We start from the raw sequence: 23,158 nt of genomic DNA, 5'->3' as shown, positions 1-23,158 counted from the left end.
CGGCTCTCCCCCGACCCTTGTGAGGATAAGCGGCTTGGATAATGAATGAATGGTATTGTGATACTGTCTCCCAACATGCGTTGGTCCGCCATTGGAGTTCAAATATCAGCTGCTTAAAGAGTTCGAAAACTGCAACTAATTGTAGATAAATTAAAATAGAGTAAAGAGAGAGCATAAAATAACAAGCTAATTGTTAGCGTGTCAATGGTGTTTTCCATTTAATAAGCTAAGCGGGGCCTTTCTTTAAGGTACTTGTTTGGTTGTTTTAAATACACTGTGTAATTCTCTTCATTTGATGTTTAGTTTTGACAGTAAACCTCAACTTCAAGCCAGAATTTTTCACTACACTAAACAGAACCACTATATTTGTTTTAGGTATTCTCGCTCCCCCCCCACAACACAACGCATACAATCCACTTTTGTGCTATATTGTTACACAAACAGGACATACTCTCTTGGCTTGGTGCTGACCAGGACCCGGAGCGGCCCCTTGCTGTCGAAACACTGGCCGAGGAGAACCTCCACCTCCGAGAAAGGCCTGAGGAAAACCAGGTCCCCGTTGATGGCGAACAGCTTCTTCCCCACCTCCAGGCCGGCCATCTTCGAAGGACACGTCCCCGACATGTTTGAGATTTAGCAATACAATCAGTGGCTTGCTAGCATAGAGTTAGCATTTTGGTCAATGAGCTAACAATAAACATTATGTCAACTTGGAGAAGGTGTTGATTTTCGAGGGATACCAAAGGCTACGCAGACGCCACACACAGCACGGTTTTATGGACATAGCATTATTTGTGCTCTCACCTCCGCAGGGGAGCCCTTCTCCACTGACTTGATGATGGGTAGCTTGTTCCTCTCCTCCAGGGTGAATCCGTAGCCTCCGTCGCTAGGCCTTATCTGAGGCGGCAAAAAGCTCGGTCGCTCAGCGCCGGACGGCCTCGAGGCAACAAGAGGAAATCAGGGAGGAGCCTACCAGGAGACACTTGGAGATGACGTTCTCCACGATTTTCAGGTCATGCTTTAGCGGCTTGTGTTTGGTGTCGGAGCCCTCCATCTCCTCGTCGGCGAAGAAGCGGAACAGCAACGGCTCGTCCTTGAATTCGCTCTTCTCCAGCACTGGAAAAAAAAAAAATCGCTACATGCTAAAGGCTAACATTGCGACGCTAATATTCAGAGAGACTGGAACGCTTCATGTAAAAAGGTAAACATTTTTGTTGATACTGACACAAAATGGAGTGCTTTCGGCTAGCACTGCAACGCTACAACAGGTAGATGTGGTAATAGCAAACGTTAGCATGCTATTAATGTCCACAGCGTACATCCGTGCGATATGCTCAGCGATAACGTCAAGAGAGTATGTGGTCAAAAGGTATATTACCCAAAGAATACAAAACAAAATATAGCTGATTCCATAATACTGTACCATCTGTGTGCGCGTTTGACTTGCTTCATCTTAATTTTTTTCTAACGGCCGCAAGGGGGCACTGGAGCGTAAAAAGGGAAGAGTGAGACCGGTGGAATATATGCGCCGAGGAAGTGACTTTTACCGGTCCGGCCCTGTTAGCGCTGCGCTAGCGTGTTACTGCTGTGTCTCACGTGATTTTTACCAGTATGTTTTTAACCGCCCCTGTTAGCGCGGCGCTAGCGTTAAACTCTCTCGTGTACCGTCGTTCTTTGTAAATATCTCGTATTTCCTTTACAAATGTACTAGGTGAGGCTTATAACCATTACGGAAATATTTTTTTTTTCCCCCCGTGACTGTACATTAATATACTGTTGCCACACAAATTCAACTGATTTAGTCTGTATGGCAGGATGACAGACGCTAGCTACGAGGCGCGCTTTATTCACCGTGGTGCATGAATCCGTTGTCACACAGCTCCACTCCCAAAATCAGCGCCTCCTCTCTTGTTCTGCAGTCGCCCTGCAAGAAATAAATAGAACCTTTCATTTGTCATCTCGCCTTCTACTGCTGCCATCAGAGTGACCAAATTATTTTTTCATATCTGGGTGATACGGCTATACTAGAGTCTTTTTCCGAGGACCTACCTGCGCTATGAGCCAGTCTATAAGCTTGTTGGCCATCACCACCGATTTGTACGTCCTCAAATGGTAATCCTTGTCCCTGTGCATGGAAGGAAAATCAAAACTTACTAGGAGTTCATTTTATTTTATTCATACTTATTAAAACAAATGAAAAATGCAATTGAAACATACGATGTACCGTATTTTTGTCTTAATTTTTTCGTCTATTATCTAAATCTGATACCGCTTTAATAAAAAATAGAACACATTTTTTAATGTATAATGTTTACACCACATATTTTTATGAAATCATTCAAGATTAATATTCTTTCATATTTTTCTTGATAATTCCGTGTTCTGACATCTAAAAGTAATGTGAAATCACATCTACAAAACATACATGTAGAAATCATTTTAATATTTATTATTTTATAGTTACCGACTGACATTCTTTCCTGGGCTGTTGTACGCAAGTTTATTTTACTGTATCCAAAATGGATTTAAATGATGTTTTCAATATTATTATTGCGTTTGAGATGTTGTTCTTTTCAACGGCGTGCATTTATGCGGCGTTTTTGTGTAATCATGATTTCCTGCTTTCATTAACTTGGTTTATAGCAACACACGAAAGGCCAACGTCAGCACTAAGGTGGACTAATGCAGTAGTCGTAACAATAATGACAATAATAATAATAATCCTAACAAATGACGAACGCAGAGATAATGTAATAAACTGGTGGTAAATGAGTCCACGTTCTGGACAATTGACGACAGGAAAACAACATTCCAGCGCGAGCGAGCGAGGGCCCCGGCAGTGTTTGGTCCCCCTCCTTTCCTCAATCCTCATCTCCGTGTGGTGTTGCTGTTTCTCAGTGTTGCACACTCACTTTGCCAAAGACACAAACGGAGCCGTGACTTTCCCATGAACACGGGGGCCTCCCTGGGGGTGGAAGGGTGGGGGGCAAGTTACCGCCCCCCCCCCCAGGGAAAATCCACCGGCACCGCTGTGACTTTGCACCAGGCCGGCCAACATTCACGAGGAGTTTGTTGCTTTCCTCTACAATGCAACATTGTGTTATGTAACTGTATGTGTCTGGGAAAAGTGAGTCAAACGAGTCCAAGAGGAGGCACCCTGCCCCCCTCCCTCCCCCGCTGAATAGGAGAGCCTGTCACCAGTGACAAATGGGGGGCAAACTGCGGTCTGGTGGGCACCCATATGTCCACCGCGAGGAAACAGCAGGCTGAGGATGGCGATGAAGGGGGGGAGGCGGAGGTCATTTGGATTTTATCGTGCAAAGAGAAAGTCCATTTTGTTTGTTAGTCGGCGGGATCTCCAATAAAACCACCTCAGCGATTTCCATGAAGTGGGACAAAGACCAACGATAAATCTGTTCATTTTCTGATGGAGAGCGAGCGGGTTTGTTTTGGGGACTCTTACACTTACTCTCTCCAAAATGCAGCGACTCAGCTACCGACTAGAACTAAGAGAAGAAATCCCGTAGCCATCATAGATTAGCCGCTTCTGCAAGACGTCAAAGGACCCTCCACGTGGTCCCAAACGCTGCTGCTGGAGTACCGACTACGACTAGGAGAAGACCAAAGGACCGGTCCCCAGTGCTGAAAAGTCTCCTTATGATTAATGCGCATGGGTTACCAACATGGGAACTCTGGGTACGTAGCAGACGCTTACTGGGAGGGAGCTAACACGTGTTATATCCTAACCTTACCCTAAATCCACTTACCTTTTTCCGCATTTCTTTCCTATCCCTTCCCCCAACCCCAGACCCTTATCCTAACCTTAAGATTTGCTTTCACTGACAAACATCGAGACACTTGACTTACGACGTCCAAAAGGGCACAACTGACGACTTAACTGAGCACGCGCCTGAAGAAGGCTTGCGTGAGCCGAAACGTTGCGCAACAAGACTCACTCTCTTGTGATGTTTTTAATTGACAGTATTTACATTTGGAGGAAAGAGTTGGCAACAAAAAGGACGGAGGCAGGCACGCAAATTTTATTAATTGATCTAAACTTGAATTTGACTTAAATTACGGGGGTGAACAAATGACGGGGTTATTACTAAATGGCACATGCTGAAGCATGGTTGGGGACGTTTCAGACTGGCCGGAAGTTTACAAAATATATGCGCGTGCGTGTTATTCACAAGACTTTTCAGAACCGCGAGCGCTCAGACCGTCACACCGGCAGTCTAGCGGAACGTGGCTTTGAACTCGCATAGATTTAGTAAGCAGTTGTGTCAGAAAAATCAACAATTTCTGTGAAGCTTTGAGGAGTAGGGCAAGGGCGAAGGGAAACATTCCGATTTTTCTTAACGGGGAGCTGGCTTAAGATGCAGATAAAAGATGTTTGTTTTTATGACCCCCCCCGCCCCCCCCCACCCCATCCCTCGTCCCCTGGGCAGGATTACTGTAACATTTTATTTAGTCCTCCCAGGAAAGACTTTCCAGCTGGTCCGAAATGCTGGAGTTGCAACTAGAACGAGAAACGCTCCCAATTTAGCGCCACTGCAGTTTCTTCTTTGTGGGTGGATGACTGCAACTCCCTATTCAGAGAAGTTTCCAGAAAGTATTCAAAGGACCCCTCAGGTAGCCCAGAAAAACGCTCACGCTCGAGTAGCGGCAACTAAAACTGTAAAATTGTTTTTTCATTGCTGTTTGGGAGTCAGCATGCCCCAAAAATACTGAAATTATTTTTTTTTAAATTGTGCAAATGTGGCCAGAGACAGATTTTTAAACATTTCCTAAACCTGTGAATAACTAGCACGCAGTTTTCATCAAATGTTGGTGCAATGCCGACTCCGCCTAATTAAGCAAGGGCAGTTGTAGGGGGGTGGGGGGCTGCTTGCTCCAATTAAACTGCGGCATTCACAGATTCCAAAACGGGCACAAATGTGGGGAGGGGGCTCTATGACACAGATGCACTCATACATGGGGAAAAAAAATGTAATCAGTTTTTGAAACGCTACTGCTTGAGCGCTGACGAGATCGAGACGCGCAATCGAGTCCCAACCCACCTGACGACAGGAGTGAAGAGGCTGTGGAGCCGGCAGAAGAGGCGGACGCCCTAAGGAAGGGAAAGCACGACTTGATTCTCCCCCGAGCGTATCCTCGCTCGCCTGGCGGGTTACCTTGGCGATGACGTCGTGCATGTCGCTCCGCGGGTGGTAGGTGCCGTCGTCGTATCGGAAGCGGTACAAGACGGGCTCGGGTTTGAACTGGTGCTTGTCCGTGACTAAAAAAAACAAACAAAAAAAACCCAATTATTATACTGTATATACACGCAACTTTTAGACAGGGGTAAAGTGTTGTTTTGTTTCCCACGGAAGCAAGAAAGGGCCGCCGAGCGACTGAAGAGTTCTTTTGGACCGTGAAGAAAGGCGTTTACAGAGCCGCTTAATCTTCATGAGCTAAACCCACAGGAAGTGTGCCACTAAAACAATGCAGCGAGAGGAGATGAATACTCGTAATAATCCCTTACAGAAAGCATCTCGAGCGGGGGCTTTCAACGGGGCCAAAAACACTGCAGCTGGAGTTCGGACTGGAACTAGAGGAGCAAAAATGAACAGCGGGTGTTAGTAACTTTAGCATGTGCCAATTTGTTAGCCTGCTTAGGTTAACGACTTGATTCTGGTACTTTTCTCTCTCGTTTCTGTTCCGTAGGACCTGTAATTAAGCATATTTTTGTGAATGAAGGACCACGATGAGGTTGGGACTTCGGTTCCATACTGCGCTGCAATGTGATTATGGTTAGGGTTGGGGTAAGGGTCAGGGCAAGTTAGCTGGTCTTCCCAACCTAATCGTTTCCCAACAAAGGACTTATATTTGACTCTTATGCGACTGGTGTTCATGTTCTGTCTGAGAAACTTGGCAACAAAGACCACTGGGTGAAGACATAGGCGAGGCTAACAAGGCGAGCGAGGGGCAGAAGCTGCGGTGACCCACCGTGGTGGATGATGCCATTTTCCAGCAGGGCCTGACCGAGGTGGACGCCCTCCTCCGGGTTGCCCGTCTCGCCAATTTCCATCAGCCAGGACACAAACTCACTGGAGAGAAAATAAATACATGACAGTGTCACGTTAAAAAAAAAATTACAATAAAAATCTAACGAGGATCGGACTGAAATTCAAAGTGTGGACGAGGAAACGACAAGTGGCAGAACGACAAACACAGCAGCTAATGTGATGGCTTCCTTCTGCTTTGATTACATCCTTGACGTTCCTCATCTGGCCACACAAGACAAACATCGCACGCTTCCCAAGCACTCGGCCTTGACGCGACACAACGTGGGGGGGGGGCGAACCACAATCATGTCCAATTGTGAGCTAGGATGGGAGAGAAAGTGCAGAAAAGTTCTCATGGCTACAGGCACATAAATGGCACAAGTCGGGGAAAGAAAATAACTGAGTGGTGATGATTGGCATGGGTTGGTTTTACAAATACAGGAGGGGGCGTGGGGTAAGCACCAGACCTGGAACATCCAAATAAGACATTTGTCCGCAAAAGTTTGGTCAATACACAGTCCTTTGGAAACAGAAAGAAGCAAGTAGAAAGTTAAGATAGCTTAAAAAAAAAAAAAAAAATCTCTGTTTTGTTCACAAATTACAAGCATACGGCACCGAGCTAAGCTAAGCTAAGCTAAGATTGCCGTCGGTGCGCCGTCCTTGACAATCATTGCGTACAGATTGACTGGCGGTCCGGGAAGATCCGAACAAAAGAATTTGTCCACAAAAACAGTTGCACAATTACAAACAAAAGAATGAAGGAGAAGTAGATATCGTCCAAAATCTAAGCAGAAGCAGTAAACCGCTAATGCAATGTGAAATGTTCAAACACAACACGTGTATTTTTGATAAAGCGACATTTTGACATCTTGTTTGAATGTTTTTGTTTTTTCAAACATGACAAATTCCCACACGCACTCCGGCATGTTCCGTGGGTTTTTGTAGAGTTCACGTCAGCAGCGGCGGCCGGTAAAAACGGCGGCGCTACAATAACAACGCCGCTGTTATTTTTAAAAGCGCGCGGCGGGGCAACGGACATAACTGTGGCCGGGTTTACACGGCACGGCGGTTTGGGAGCGAGAAGGCGACCGCGCTCTGCTTCGGCCGTTTCCCCTCGCAGACACGCTGCCGCAGGAACGCCGGCGGGGAGGAATGCGCGCCTGCGGAAAACCGGGCGCTAACTAATGCGCGCCAGTCACAACACGTGGCGACAAAGTAGTCGGATGCGTTAGCGTCTGGCGCAGACCGCCGTTACTTTGGTAGGTTTTCTACTTCCTGTCTTTGCTCCATCCGACCCGCTACCAATGAAATTTTTGCGGACAAAGGTCTTCGGCATTGATTCGACGACAAAGGAGGGCACGGCATTCCGAACGGGCGCACACAAGTCGAGATTGGGAATCTCACCTTCCCAGGAAGCACTTTGGGAACGTGCTGAGCTTGCGTTTGCGGTCCTTGATGAGGTGACCCCTGCTCATGAGCTGGTAGAGCTTCTCGCCCTTCTCGGAAACCATCAGCCACGTGTCCTGCTCCATGCCCAGCGTCAAACCTACGAAGACACGCGGCGTGTTGGCAAAAGTATCGGCTATTCCGTCTCGAGAGAGGCCTTGACTGACTCTTGCGGCGTTCGCGCTCCTTCATGATGGCCTCCAGCCACTCGTGCTTCTCCTCCGCCGTCTTGGCCATGCACACGAACCACTTGTTCTTGGCCGTGTTGTGGATCTTCCAGCCGTTGTTGACGATGTTGCCCGAGCTGTGGTAGTCGGCTGCAGGCGGGCGGGGGGGGTGTCGAAAGACATCCAAAGTGGCCGTGACGACGATGAGAAAGAATGAATTCCCAGTTTAACATAGAATAAAGTGAAGTAAATAAAGTGTGTAAATAATGTAGGGATTTTACTTTGAAAATCATTGCTTTTAGTTTGATAGGTTTCTACTTCCTGTTTGCTCCCAGTCATATTGGCTTGACCAGACTCACGGCCAGTATTGACCCACTTAGAGCAACCAAACGACTTTAGGTTGGGTTTGTACAGTTTTCTTCACATGCTCGATTATTGACCAACTTTTTGTGAACAAAAGACTCGCGTTGTGCGTTTCACTGCATCCATTTGTGCCGTTTGAAAAGAAAGCGCAGGGGGGCGAAGATGTAGCCACTGACCGACCCGATTCTACACGAATGTGACCCGTTAACAACCGTTACAGTCTATTCTTGGTCTAGCGCGGCTGGCTTTTATTTCGGTAGGGTTCAACTTCCCGTGTTTGATCCATTCACCTCCAAAGGAAGGAAGTTAAAGCTGCTCAAAGGGCCGAGTTTTGTCAACAAAAGCGGTTTATTTGGTCGTGCTGTCGCATGTGTGGTCCGAGTGTGTAACCAAACCACGGCAATCACCATCAGCATGCGTCTGCCGTTACTTTGAAAAATACCTCAAGGGCATTTTCTCAGCCTCGGGCAGCAAGTGTAAGCCTGCGATTGAACCCCCCAAAAATGTCTTCATTATATGGAAACCGGAGCCGTAATTCACTTGCGGGACATGCGAAGTTGATATCCCGCCTGCGGTGTTGCAGGACACCCACGGGCCGCCACCTGCCTGCCGTGTTTACGCAGTATCCGCCGCGTCCGTCGCTCGGCACGCAGAGGCGCGGGGAAATGACAGCTTCCACTAAAATAAAAAGCGATAATCAGAGGCTGCGCACGGCCAAGAGACACAAGCGATCAGCAGGCGGCCGCAGCAACACTTGCAGATGCGGACGAGCCTGCTGTCAAAAAAAAAAAAAAAAAAAAGCCAGAAAGCATTAAACTACTCTGAAATGTAGTATTTTGTTAGCAAAATGCTGGTTGTTACGCGGCTCCACGTCTTGTTTAACTGCGCTAGCTAGCTAGCCAGCTGGCTGCGGCTCATAGCTGGTGCGCGACAAAGTTAGCTTAGCGTCTAGCATTCCCCTGGTAGTTCCCAAGGGACCGGCGGAAGCAGCGGTTTGGCGCCGATGCACGTACGCCCACCACAAAACATGATTTTTACTTATATATAAAAATCCTCTTGAGGGATTTGTTTTCGAGAAGAAGCAGGAAGTGACGTACAGGGCGGTCGCGCGCGGGAAGGTAGCTCTTTGTTCCTTTGTGGTAGCCAAAATGCCGGCTCGTTGCATTGCTGGATATTGCTCGAACACTCGGGAGGACGGATTCGCTTTTCATACTTTTCCAAAGGATCCGGTTCGTCGTGAAAAATGGATTGCACAGGTGCAAAGGACGAGAGCTTCGTGGGTTCCAAATGAGAGGTCGGTGTGTATATAGCTACTAAAAAAAAAAAAACAATAGTTGAGGGGGCATAATTCATAAACAGGGATGCTAAATGTGTCGATGTGCGCATCGGAAGGCTTCCGTGCGGCAGCCGCTGAAGGACGGCCTCCGCAGGCCTTTTGGATCGCTGCCGGCCTTGTGCTAGTCACGGTGCCAGGCCATGGTGGCTCATCTCTGTCGCAGAAGTGGTTTGGACGGGGAGGCGGTTTGGCCGCGGCGTCGTAGTCGCTCGCAGGCGGTTGGCGCTGTTTATTATCGACGCCGCGCGGAGGTGGATCGGGCTGGGAGGTGGTTTGGCCGTGATCCGCTTATCATCTAAATATGGCTCGAAACGATAGGGTAATATTGCCCCGGTCGCTTCACTCGGTTGTGAGATGTTCATGTGTTCATCTCCCACAGTAGGGTCCGCAGCGTGTTTTCATTGGCGGACGTCCCGGTGTGATGTCACAGGCAGGAGATGCAGCCAATATGGCGACGCGAAGATTGCGCATGGATGACGCCCTCTCCGCTCATATTAATTTTTTTCGTATAGACATTGAAGTTGTGTGCACATGTTACGTGTATTTTTCATTACATTATCTATTTTAGAATATTTAGAGGGATGACACTTGGGCTTTAAATAAAACAAACAAGTACTTAGCGCTAGCGTGAGAAGCTAATGTTTACTCTTCGCCCTTTCTTGTATAAGAGCACAGACAGACAGGGCCAGATGAATCACAGCTGTCACAAAAGATCCAAACGAAATTAATTGCCCGATTACAAAAACGAGCGTGACTCACCCGTGCCGTCGTCCACGTTTTCCACTTCCATCACTTCGGTGTTGATTCTGCCCCTGAACAGGTAGCGAGGGGCCTCCGCCGTCGCTTTGCTGTTTTTCAAACGTCTTTGCGGCGATCCGGTAAATAACAACAACAACAAAAAGTCAATTTGGGGTTGCCGCACCCCCCTCTTACCCCCGTCTTTTGTATACTTTGAGAACAGATTTTCAGTCACCGCCCTCTCTTCTGCAAATACCCACCACCCACCACCTCCAAAAAAAGTCTTTTCGATACCCTTACAGCGATCTTTGTTGAACCTTTAAAACCACGAGAACTGGCACACACCCCCTCCTTTCACAAACTTTTTTAAGACAAGGGGGCCGAACAGTTGGCGCACGCAATCACTCACCCCCCCCCAAAGGCAAGACTCAAGGAGTGAATAACACAAACACGAGGAGACAAAAGAGTCGCAGCCACCTGTTTTTCTTCTTGCAGTAGACCAGGAGCTTGTCAAACAGGAAGAAGATCCTCTCCTGCACGTTCCCGGCGGAGATCTTCAGCAGGACGCCGTGCATGAGCATCTCCGTGCACGTGTCGGTGATGTTGGAACCCTGACAGCGCGGGCGCGCGCACATTAAAAGAGGCGTTGGGATGCGGCACCGTTTTTAATATTCACACGCGGGGAGGAGAGGAGATTACAAAAGCCCGGCCTTTCCGGTCCAATCTCTCGGGGGTGCCAAAAAAAAAACACACACCCCGTTTCCTCTTCTAATGGCGTCCATAGAATAACATCCTGTGTGTGTGTGTTAATACGGCGCACGGAAAATGTCTTTCCCCTCACCTTGCCTTCTCTTGGGGGGGGGGGGGGGGTTGACATGCCATGTTTGATTGCCCCCCCACCCCCTCCTCGCAGCCAAAATAACTCTCCACCACCATACAACCTTTTTTTTTTTTTTTTTTAATTATTTTGTTAACATTCTATTGCTCTTTCAGGACCTTTTTAACATCCATTGAGCCCAAACAGATGTCGGAGTCGTTCCGCAGCGCCAGACGCTCCCTTAAAATGTGTCTCTCGTTCCCTTTTGCGCACGCACGCTCACCGCAAATTAGCATCGACGTGCCAGAGTCCGAGTTCCAAGGCCATGTTTAGCCTTTTAGTCATTTCGAATGAATTGGAAACAGCGAACCGTGAGTAATGTTTCACAAATTTAAAAAAAAAAAAGAAAAAAAAGCTATTTAAAATGATCATAAATTACAAAAAAAAATTAAAATAAAAAATATAACTGCAGATAAATTATATTGCATTTTTATATAATTATTAGATTTATAATAGATTTTAGTCGTGGAAAATAAAGTTCTGAATTGTGTAAAATGTATATAATAAGTTACTGCAGTCAAAAAATTTTCGACAACATTTTTAACCAAGAGACAAATATAATCCATCCATCCATTTTCTTTTGCCGCTTATCCTCACGAGGGTTGCGGGGAGAGCCGGATCCTATCCCTGAGCCTATTCCAATTATTTTTTTTTTTTTGCCATAAATAAGCACAAATTGCATTAATTTAGCCATTTTCACTGAAAATGATGAATTAAAAATGCGTTTATTCATTTAGCTCATTATATAACTAGTTTATCGTGCTATTGTCGTCAATAAAATTGAGTTCATCCATCCATTTTCTTTGCCGCTTGTCCTCACGAGGCTCAAGGGGAGTGCCGGAGCCTATCCCAGCTGTCGACGGGCAGGAGGCGGGGTACACCCTGAACCGGTCGCCAGCCAATCGCAGACAAACAGCCGCACTCACAATCACACCTAGGGACAATTTAGAGTGTCCAATTAATGTTGCATGTTTTTGGGATGCGGGAGGAAACCAGAGTGCCCACCCAACATGCAAACTCCACACAGGCAAGGCCGGGATCGAACCCGGGTCCTCAGAACTGCGAGACCAACGCTTTCAAGCTGCCGCCAAGATTATTTTATTTATAAGTGTGTGCCCATTTCCATTTAACACAAGGTTGCGCGTGATCGGTTAATTCTGTACACTCCTCCGTCCCCGGTGCAAGAGGGTGTGCACACTTGCGCATCCACATCATCTCAGATTGTTCATTTTACTTCGCATTTGAAGACCATTTTTAAAGCCACATTTTTTTTTGGAACAAGTTATCCTAGCTTCAATTTGAATTCCTCATCTGAACAGGGGTGTGTAGACTTTTGAGAGGCGATACATCAAATGTGCCGGTGCTAATTGCGCAGTCACGTTTCTTTCTTTCTTTCTTTTTTATTTTTTTTTCCTTTAATTCCACCGAGCGGCGCCGCGCGGAGCGTTCCGACAGCTGCCGAGTTATTTTTGATGTCACCTTCATTCCTTCCGTCATAAAGAAAGGCAAAAGCAGACCTTGAAAGCATCATTTCGCCTCCCTTCTCATTTCCTCGACTTGGAACCCGCCAGAAATAACAAGCGGAGAAGTGGATGACGAATCGGGAACGACAGAACACTACGTTTTGTTTTTTTTTTTTTTTTTTTTTTTTTTTCCCCATTTAGCGCAAAAGATGATCCCGTCCGTGGCAGGCAAGGAGGGGCCCCCCGAAAAGTCAAACGGAAGCGACCACCGCGACCGAAATGCTGGCAGCGGGATCAGCATCGGTCGGTCCCGGCCGACTGCGGCTGTCAGTTTGCGTTTCTAATTAATACGGAGCACCGAGGGGGAAACGGTCGGGTGTATTTTTTTGGGGTTTTTTTTTTTTTTTTTTTTTTCCGGTAAGCGTACCTCCCAGCCCTCGATGTGCGACTGCCACTCCTCCAGCACCTCCAGCTTCTCCATCTGCCGCTTGGCCTCGTTGATGCCGGAGCACACGGCCTTCATCACCTGCAGCGCCTCCTGCACCAGCGCGTAGTCTGAGTGCTTCTTGGGCGTCCTCTTCAGCAGCTCCTGATAAAATAATAATAATAATAATAATAAACGTAGCAGTGGAGGGAATTCTAGTGATGGTCAGTTGGCTTCCCCCCGTTTATTTATATTTTATGCATTTTATTTTTATTCATTTTGGCTAGATTTCCATTTTCCTGTTTAATTGCATGTAGCTTATTTTGGGTAAATTTTATTTTTAGTACTTTTTCTTTTATCTTATATTTTCCATCATCCATTTTTCATTTTCCTGTTTAATTACATGTAGTTTAATTCGGGTAAATTTCATTTTGAGTACTTTCTCTTTTATCTTATATTTTCCATCATGCATTTTTCATTTTCCTGTTTAATTACATGTATTTTCTTTCAGGTAAATTTCATTTTTAGTACTTTTTCTTTCATCTAATATTTTCCCGTTGTACACAATTTTTCATTCCATTTTCCACCGTTTTATATTTTAATTTTATCTTGAATAAAATTTCTGTTGGTGTGATTTTTATTGTTAAATTTTATTTGATGTTACCTTTGCATTCAATGTAACTATAATAGAAAGTAAACTATATTATTTTTGGAAGTAAAGAATTATTTATTTCAATTTCTTCATCACTTCATGAAATTTTATTGATTTCCAGTGATTACATTTATTTGTATCTTCAAAGTTTTTGTTTCAATTTTGCTACTTTTGATTTCATATTATTTGATAAATTGAAATGCATTTTATTCTCAACTTTTATTTGTAGTTCATTTAGTTGGTCTCATTGAATTTTATTTTGGCATGAATATTTAAAAAATATTAATATAGTTTATTATGTAATTCTGTTATAATTTTGTATGATCATTTTTTGTACATTGCATTTAACTGCACGTTATTTTTTTTTAAAAAAGGTTAATGTTAATACGTGTTCTTGTAAAAATTTTAATTTATGTCATCTTTTAATTCATTTGAATGGTATTAAATTTCATTGATGAAACGTTTATTTTAGTAGATTATTTTAGATCATATTTCATTCACTTCACTTAAATGCATTTTATTTTTTATTTAATTCTGACAGTGGACTCAACGTCAACAATCGTAGAATTTAATTTGATTATTGAGCTTTTTTTTTTAAAAATAAATAAATAAAATTCAACTTCATCATAATTCAAGGTAACGTAGCTTTGATCAATTTCAATTTGGAAGAGGACTCACTCGGAGCAACAGCGGGTACTTGCAGATCCTCTGAATGGGGGCCAGCAGGTACCCCTCCAGCGGGACTTCGGTGTTTTTACGGCCTCCCAGCAACATGCAGTTCTGCAGGAGACGCGCATGTGAGAGGGATTCAAACTTTTGTTTCGTTTCCTTCTTTCGGGTTCGAGACGTCCCTCGGAGCGCGTCAGGAAGTCGGAAGTCCGCCCACGCGCATCAGCTGTCTGGCTCACTCAAACGTGCGCAGCCGCGAGGGCCTTCCCGGTGACGTTTCCGAGCCAAAGTCCGACTTTGGGCCAAAGCTGAGCCTCTCGATTCAAAGTCTTCACGTGACCACGCAATAACCCCAAAACAAAAGTTCCCCAGTGACATCATCAAAAATCAGTTTTCAAAAAACCACATCGAGTCGTATCTCAAATGAAAGGACTTCCCGAGAGCGTTCTGCCTCTGCAATTATTTTGTCAAAATATGATATGATATCATATGATGACAGCGTGAGCAAAAAAAAAAATTCCTTTTGCTTGAAACTAAAATATTATGAACAAAACATATCAAGATGCATCTCCAGATTAATGACTCGATGAGGGAGGGCTTTCCACATATGTATTTGCGACAAACCCTTCAATGTGAAGGCACAATGACCGAAAAACATTTTTTTGGACTTAAAATGGCTCCCCAATAAAAACAAAATTTGACCCCGCTACAAACCACTTTGACTCATACCTCAAATGAAAGGGCTTGATGAGGGCTTTCCGGATCTATAAATATCTCGTCAATATTCCCTCGTGCGGCGATGCGTTCGCATCCCCCAAAAACAAAAGTTCACAAAACCGCATCATTTTGTACCACAAATCAAAGGCCTGGACGAATGCTTTCCAGATATTAACTAAATACGGGCACGCTTGATGAAAGAATGACCCAAAAATGTGTGTTTTTTGGTTTTTGTCCTTGCAATTGTGTTTTGTTTTTTGTCAGCGGGGGAACCCTCTCACCAGCAAACACGTGCGGACGCTGCGGATCTTGTTGAGCTCCAGCAGCAACCGCTGAGCCTTCTCGTGGTTCCCGCAGTACTCGTCGTAAATCTGGAAGCGCCGTCGCTGTCGAGCGGAACACAAAACACACACACACACACACACACAAAAACATAACAGGGCTGATTAAAGACCAACATTAATATTGAGCTTAATTGTAGGGAATGTAAATTAAAGGGAGCGGGCGCCGCTCACAAAGTGCAAGAAGCAGCGTCCGACTTGGTGGTGGGCGTGCGGGTCGGGCTGCAGCAGCTCCTCCACCATGGAGAGGAAGTCTCTGTGCACCGCCAGGATGGCCGCGACGTTGCAGAACAACACCTGGCGAAGAGTCCGGAGAGGAAAAACGTCTGGAATTAATAAGGTGGCACGAGGGAGGGGGCGAATTGGGGGGGGGTGGGGGGGGGTAAAACCCGAGCACGCAGCGCCTTTCATCTTTTAATTTCAAACATCACCATGGCGAGATCAGAGGAGCCTTTCGCAATATTAAGAGCAAATGCTGACTCTTGATGGGAGAAATTTTACTCCATTTTTTTTTCTCCCCAAAAATAAGGATGAATTGCATTAATTTAGCCATTTTCACCAAAAAATGGCTAGTTAAAAATGTATTTATTCATTTAGCTCATTAAATAACTAGTTTATCGTGCTATTGTCAACAATGCAATTGGAACAAATAGTCAAGGAAAATTTCTGCACACTACGTATATTTTAAAATACATAAATTACTTAAAAAGTTGGTTAACTCAATTTAAATAAAAAATAATTAAATTTAAAATAAATGTAATAATTTGTTGTAAGAAAAAAAATACAGTTTGTACAACAGGTAAATTTTTTTGTAATTAAATTGGACTGTACAAATATTCAAATGTGACAGAATAATTTGAAAAAATAAATGTATGAAATAATTGCCTTGTATTAAGTGATCAAATCTGAATTTCAAATAATGCAATATTTAAAAAAATAATGTACGCACTCATTTTAACACCCCCCCTTCCCCAACTATGACACTGAGTATAAAAAAATTATTTTTTGAAAAATTTTATTACATTTAAAATAAATGGCTAATTTGTTGTAAGAAAAAAAAATATTTTTACAACTGGTACATTTTTTTGTAATTAAATTGCACTCTACAAATATTCAAACGTGACACAGAATATTTTGAAAAAAATAAATGTAAAATTGCCTTGTCTTAAATGATCAAATTAGAATTTCAAATAATGCAATATTAAAATAAATAAATAAATTAGGCACTCATTTTAACACCCCCCTGTCCCATCTATGACTGAGTTAGCCCATCTGTCAGTTAAAAAAAAAAAAAAAAAAAAAAAAAAAACCTCCCCCCAGCCAGCGTCCTAAATACTCTTGGGTTCGTGTTCCCAAACAAACCATAAAATGTCGGGATATGTCGGAAAAAGCTTGAGGATGTGCTGTAAATATCCGCTGGATGCTTATTTATCTCAGAGAGGAGCCTTTAGAAATATCATAAACAGGTTGCAATAAATAGATCAATAAAAATGTCTCCCCACCTTCACCGTTTCTTCTGTGATGTTTTTGTCCATTTTGGTGGCGGCGTACTGGTCCAGTCGGTGCAGGAACACCTAGAGGACGACACGGGGGGGGGTTGGTTAAGGCCGAGGGGGAATCGAACTCATTTTTGTCGCGGGGCACATTGTAGTTACGATTTCCCTTCAGAGGGCTGTTATGACTATGAAACCGTGAAAATCTTTGGCCTCGTCATTTTTACACACGAAATTTATGAGCTTGTTTGCGAATCAGAAATCAAGGGTGATGGGTTTTTGAACTGCTTCTGATGTTTGATATCTCATCGTTATCATTTATGATGCGACAATTTGGTCCAGATTTCAACATAAATCACAGAAGTTGATACTCGTAATTTGCCTTCGGGGGCCACTTAACATCACGCGGGCCTCGAGTTTGACACCAACGTCGCATTGGCAGCGGTGCGATTTTGAAATGTGGGTGTAGAGCCTGCGAGGGGAGCCCGCTTGATGGCACCTAAAACCTGCTTTTGGAGAAAGCCGGTTTTGCCGTCGCCGTGTGTCGGTTGTCGTTATTGTAGTGGCGTTTGAGGTCGGTCTGTGGTTGCATTGTTGTTGTTGTTGCTGTGACGGTGTTCTTTTGCGCTTGTGCCGGTTGTGGCAATTTTCCAATTCCACAAATCGCAATTTGAGGGCACACAACTGAGATGAGACGGGAACATGTTTAGCGTATTTCTGTGTTAAATGTCCGAGAAGTTGCCGCAGGGCTCACGCTTAAAATCGCCGGCCAGAAAAACAAGTCCAGATGATTGCAGAGACTTCGGAGGAAAACTGTTACAGTGACTGTTGGAATTTGGGGTTTGAGGGGGTGGGAGGGAAAAAAAAAAAGGGGGCTACTTCAATAATTAGGTTCTTTGTTGAGGTCCAACTGGATGATTAGCATTCTGCAGCCGACGCCCGGCGGCATTAGCATGCGATTAGCAAGTCTAATATATACAAACTTCCTGCCAGCGACCGCCGTAATACAGCTAAGAAATCTCATTTCAAGTCATTTTCAGTATTATTACAAAAAGACAGCAAGATACAAAAAATGTCACAAAGACACCAAAGTACAAAAAAAAAAAAAAAACGGAATTAAAAAAAAATTTGAAGATATTGGACAAAAATCTGATCATGACAAACATTTGCACAAATTATATAAATGATTATCGGGGGGAGAAAATACAAACTGAATTTTACACAAGTGTAAATATATGGAGATAGAGAGATAGAGAGATAGAGAGATAGATAGATAGATAGATAGATAGATAGATAGATAGATAGATAGATAGATAGATAGAGATAGATAGATAGATAGATAGATAGATAGATAGATAGATAGATAGATAGAAGATAGATAGATAGATAGATAGATAGATAGATAGATAGATAGATAGATAGATAGATAGATATAGATAGATCGATAGATAGATAGATAGATCGATAGATCGATAGAGAGATAGATAGAGAGATAGATAACCCCTAAAGGGACAAGCCGAAAGAAGAAGATTATTAATTTTTGGAGCGGTACAACTAACCATGTGAAATGTTATTGGGGTTTACTGCTTCATCCTTGCTCTATAAATCCTCTCTATCATTATTATTATTATTATTATGATTATCATCATCGCTTATGTTTATTGGTGCAGAGTGTCTGTTATTCCTGGAGGGAGGAAAAAAGAAGCTCCTTCTGAGGAAAATCAGTCAAGCTTCTCTGCTAATTTAGTTAAAAGTGAAGACCTGGAAGACGTCCAAGACGGGAAGCTGACTCATTGGATTTATGGACCCGGGCCCACTGCGACTCTCGGCCCGTTTTTCAGGACGGCCCATAAATATACACTTCATTTGCCTAATTGTCTTGCGCTTTTACTGGGTCAGCCAAATGCCTTTTTATTTACTATCGGCGAAGCAAAGCGCATCCGGCGTTCCTCCGTGACGCCGTCATTCGACCGAGCTCAACTCCGGAGGGTAACGTTGTTTATTTATTTTTTATTTTTTTTTTTGGAATCCCAAAAAAGAAATCCAGCCTGTCTGGTTGCGGGCCAGACCTGAATCCCAAGTAGACCCGTGTGCGTTTACGACGCTCTTCCGGACTCGTTGGCCATCCGCGTCACGTCCGACGCCGACCGATAAGACTTTCAAATGAGCCTGGACACAACCGTGGTGTTATTTTGTATTCAAGTTGCTCCAAATCTAGCATAAAAAGTACTGCGCATGCTAAGCAATGTACGATTAATTCATGCCACGTTCCAAACTAAAAAAAAAAACAAAAAAAAAAAACCACTACAAATCATATTTCCCTATTAAAAAGAACGGCAACCCTTTTACTCCGTGACACCCCTTCTGGTGTGTTTCCCTTAGCCACCAGGGGGCAGTAAAATACAGGCAAACAGACACAAATGAAGAAGAGTTTCACACCTAAATGAAATAGTACCCTGCAGTAATATTAGTCTTGGCGTTTTTGCAGATGATAAAGAATATATGCCTCTAAGTATTTGTCTTACAGTATTGTGTACAAATATTCCTTCCCCGATACTGATGCTGTTCGATAGATGCATTACGTTAAAAACGGGCGCCACGTAAAAATCGTTTGCGTACACGCCGAGTTTCCCGCAATGAAACGCGTCGCGGCTTACAGCCCACCAAATCACGTAACGACGTTGTTGGGTCTCGCCGGGTCCGACGAGGTCTCACCGGCACTGGTCTGCCGGGTCGACCGTCGCCCGGACGGGAAGGAATGGGCCTCGCTCTTCTCGTCTGCTGCCTCTTTTGTGACTCATTCACTCCTTTTGTTGCCGGAACAAAACATAACGCACACGATCTAACGAGCGCTACGACAATTACGCTGAAATATCAAAAATATACAAAAAAATCTGAATGGAAATATACAACTGCTTGGGGTGGGGATATGCGTGAATATTAGTGCGAGAATTAGTGGGAGACTACTTAAAAATAGGCTGGAACGTGGAAATAAATTATTATTTAATATATGTCATTAAATATATACTAAATAGTCAGAAAAAAGTATGGAAAAAATACAAAGATGAAAAATAAGGAAATAATGTTTTAAAACACTTTTTTCCATAATATTTTTGAAATGAATGGTTTTATTATAATTCAATTAAAAATTAAATTACATTAAAACAATATAAACTAAATGGTGATTTTTTTTAAATACGAAATCATACAACAGGATATTAATGATTTTATTACATTAAATACAATAGAAACTAGATGGGGATTTTTTAAAATACAAAATCATACAAGAGGATATTAATTATTTTACTATTATTATTAAATTAAATTAAAAACAAACTAAATATTACAATGATTTTTTAAATACAATATCATACAAGAGAATATTAAACGGAAAAAAACTATTGGACAAAAGTAAAATATTTTAGAATATAAAATATTTATGAATATATCAGAATAAAACATTTCTTTAAATACAGGCGTGAGATGACAACATACATATTTAGAAGCAATATTTGCAGAAAGGGGGGGGAGGAGTCAGTCTGGGATTCAGTGAGCTCAACGGGGGAACTCTCAAAAGTGAGAAAAATCATCTTTGTGGAAAAATTGATAATTAAAAAATGCACTGAGGGATCATCTTTTTAAGCGGGGGACAAAGATTTTCACCCTAAAGAAAACTCAGAATACAACTTGTCACGTCACTGATGGTGTAGCGCTTCACACGCCCGACTGAGCCGATGCTGATGGAAATATGTAAAAAAAAAAAAAAATTCTAATAATAATAATAATCCACTGGCTAGACAGTTTGCGGTTGCGAGGCGTGACTGGTGTCTTTTTTCCCTCAGTCGAGACAGACACCGCGTAACAAATCTTAACGCAATCATCCAATAACACGATTAGTGGAAGTTCCCTCACATGTCTGGCTTTAATTTCATTCCAACGTAACGGACCTTTTCCTCCACGCCGCCCGCGCACGCTGGCTTAAGTCATTTACGCCGATGACATTTCTGGGTTTTATTGCCTTTTTGGGGGCTTTTATTTGATTTTTTTTCTCTACGGTCATCACGTGGCTAAACGTTGTCCGGCGTCAAAAGCAGGAAGCGTTGCGGGACAATGTAAAGATGGGGAGGTGCCGGGTGGGAAGGAAGAAAGGAAAGAAGGAATGAGGAAGGAAATCCTGCTCGACAAATGCGCTCCATCTAAGAGACAAAACCGAAAAGAAAAAAATAATATAAAGGGACGGGGAAGAGCTGGACGTTCCTAAATTCTTCAGCCAAGCAGCTGAAACTGCAGCGTGAAATATTTCCAAGTCAGGAACAAAGCTGGAAAAAAAAAAAAAAAAAAAAAAAAAACGACTGCTTCCAAACTCAAAACTTCCTGTTCAGTTTCAGGCACGAGTCCTTAAACCTGTTCACCAAATGTCGTGTCGATTGCTGGAACTGGTGTCAGGGGCTCAGAGCTACGGCAATCAAATATTTATGGATGAAAAGACATTTTGCGGAGGGCTTGACAAGAACTCTTTTGCTAACCAGCCAGTGTGGCTCGTGGTTTACTCGCCACTCAGCATTTTTCCCAGCGACGCATTTCGCAGGTTCAGGTGTTCCTGTCAAGTCCTGTGTGAAGGTTTTTTTTTTCCTTTTTTTAATCCACTCGGGGTCATCACCCTCCCATCCAACTATTAACGTGTTTAGGCCTACGGAATCTGCCTAGCGACTGACGCCTTTTGGAACAAAACACTTCACAATTAATAGCACACCGCGGAAGACGCATCAAACGGAGCGCAGTGCGTCGAAATAAACGTATGCCAAATGTTCTTTGTAGTCCAGCCAAGAAAGACGGCAGCTAAGCGAGCCCCGAACGCGACCCCAAAATCTCCTCGCGATGTTATTTTACTTTATTTTTTTCCTGTCAAGACATGAAAACGGCAAAAGGCTGCGACAACACAATGTTGACATTATTTTTTATTTATTCGGACTCGTAGATAAACAGCAGCGCCCGCCGTCTCCTGTTCTAATCATTATGTAACATCCAGGCTGATTCGGGCCGTCTCCCAAAAACCTTTTTCGGGACCTACAGGATTTTCCAGCAGCTATTTTTTTGCGCTCCAAAAAGCTGGGGCTTGCTCAAGGGGTAAAAGGCAAAACGCGCAGGGCGGGTTCGCGCAGAGTGGACGGCGGCCAGCGGGCTCCGCGGAACCGGTTTTGTAAAGCGCACTTCCTGCAGGAGGAATTCCTCCGAGGTTCGGAAATGCTGGGGAACAATGAGGAGTTAACCCCCCCGCCCGAAAAATCAAAAAAAAAAAAAATTACAATATGTCTTTACACATGCTGTACATGTACAAATTTGTTTGGTGCATTTGATGCATTTCCACTCATTTCAACGCGATTTGAGACGACAACTGTTTTGAGATACAAGCACAGCGGCGGAACAAAAGATTTAACCTACGAGTAGGGACCACCGGACGTTGGGAGGGGGGCAGGGGGGGGGGGACCACATACTGGATTTGTTTATTTTTTGGTCTTTTTGCCCTTGTCAACAAATTTTAAACAAACAATGCTCGTGGTGAACTTTACTTTTTGAAAAAAAAAAAAAAAAAAAAAAAGGAATAAATGGAGTTTGCCTCGATATTAAAAAACATATTCCACTGCCTTTTGTTTTGCATGTTAGCATACAGGTCGGTAAGAGGTCCTCCTCTGTGATTTCTGTCACATAGAGTAAAAGATCAAGATTTGTGACGCAGTCCCGAGACCCGTGATGCGTGTGTGCCGGGTCGCGTCTTCAATAAATGTAGTTCCAAACATAACGTCCGCCTTCCGTATGTGCGAGTTCAGGGATCGAAAATGGCCGCCGTCACGTGGCCTCTGCTGGGTAAACAGCCCGACTTCAACAAACCCCCCCCCCCCCCCCAATCGCCTCCCGCGCTCATTACAAGCAAAGGGTGGGCATCCGACAGGCAGCAAGCGCACCCCTGTCTCTCCCTTTCTTTTTTTCTCGACGCTGACTTATCTCGAGATTGCCCGATTGCCGCCGCCGCCGCCGCCGTCAGACTCGTACGTTTCCGGCAAGAACAGACTCGCCTTGTAACGCGGCAGCCGACCCCCCCCCCCCCCCCGAGTGAATTCCCGTGGAGATAAAAGACGGGAGGAGGCGGAGGAGGGAGGACACTCGTGTGCAAAACGCTCTCTCTGTCTTTCTCGCTCTCTCTTGACTTTTGGAAGAAAGGCCAGATTGTGATCCATCCTCGCTCGTCCCCAAATGTGAGCTCCGTTAGAAACATGTGGGGCCGGCACGGCAGAGCAGTTGGCCTCACATTTCTGAGGACCACGGTTCGATCCCGGCCCCGCCTGTGTCGAGTTTGCATGTTCTCCCCGTGCCTGCGTTGGGTTTTCTCCGGTTTCCTCCCACATCCCAAAAACATGCAACATTAA

At 44.0% G+C, this 23,158-nt stretch overlaps 1 protein-coding gene across 4 annotated transcripts in view; it reads right to left on the bottom strand.

The window, feature by feature from the left end:
* prex2 (phosphatidylinositol-3,4,5-trisphosphate-dependent Rac exchange factor 2) overlaps window positions 1–23,158 on the bottom strand; it is a 74,603-nt gene that overhangs the window by 19,336 nt on the left and 32,109 nt on the right. For 3 of the 4 annotated variants that reach the window (XM_061805004.1, XM_061805005.1, XM_061805006.1), the window contains 17 exons: window positions 16,743–16,814; window positions 15,415–15,537; window positions 15,181–15,285; window positions 14,192–14,293; window positions 12,865–13,026; window positions 10,575–10,708; window positions 10,119–10,222; window positions 7,661–7,810; window positions 7,452–7,593; window positions 5,989–6,089; window positions 5,175–5,278; window positions 5,061–5,110; window positions 2,050–2,125; window positions 1,852–1,924; window positions 974–1,116; window positions 805–897; window positions 452–600 (listed from right to left, as the gene is read on the bottom strand). In XM_061805004.1, coding sequence (XP_061660988.1) covers window positions 452–600; window positions 805–897; window positions 974–1,116; window positions 1,852–1,924; window positions 2,050–2,125; window positions 5,061–5,110; window positions 5,175–5,278; window positions 5,989–6,089; window positions 7,452–7,593; window positions 7,661–7,810; window positions 10,119–10,222; window positions 10,575–10,708; window positions 12,865–13,026; window positions 14,192–14,293; window positions 15,181–15,285; window positions 15,415–15,537; window positions 16,743–16,814 — 1,883 coding nt within the window. Of the gene's footprint in view, window positions 1–451; window positions 601–804; window positions 898–973; window positions 1,117–1,851; window positions 1,925–2,049; window positions 2,126–5,060; window positions 5,111–5,174; window positions 5,279–5,988; window positions 6,090–7,451; window positions 7,594–7,660; window positions 7,811–10,118; window positions 10,223–10,574; window positions 10,709–12,864; window positions 13,027–14,191; window positions 14,294–15,180; window positions 15,342–15,414; window positions 15,538–16,742; window positions 16,815–17,487; window positions 17,559–23,158 lie in introns of all 4 variants that reach the window. The other variant, XM_061805003.1, reaches the window with a different exon arrangement.

Source organism: Syngnathoides biaculeatus, chromosome 19 (genome assembly GCF_019802595.1).
Source record: "Syngnathoides biaculeatus isolate LvHL_M chromosome 19, ASM1980259v1, whole genome shotgun sequence".
In the NCBI taxonomy this organism is placed as follows: domain Eukaryota; kingdom Metazoa; phylum Chordata; class Actinopteri; order Syngnathiformes; family Syngnathidae; genus Syngnathoides; species Syngnathoides biaculeatus.
This window is presented reverse-complemented; position numbering and strand designations above follow the sequence as displayed.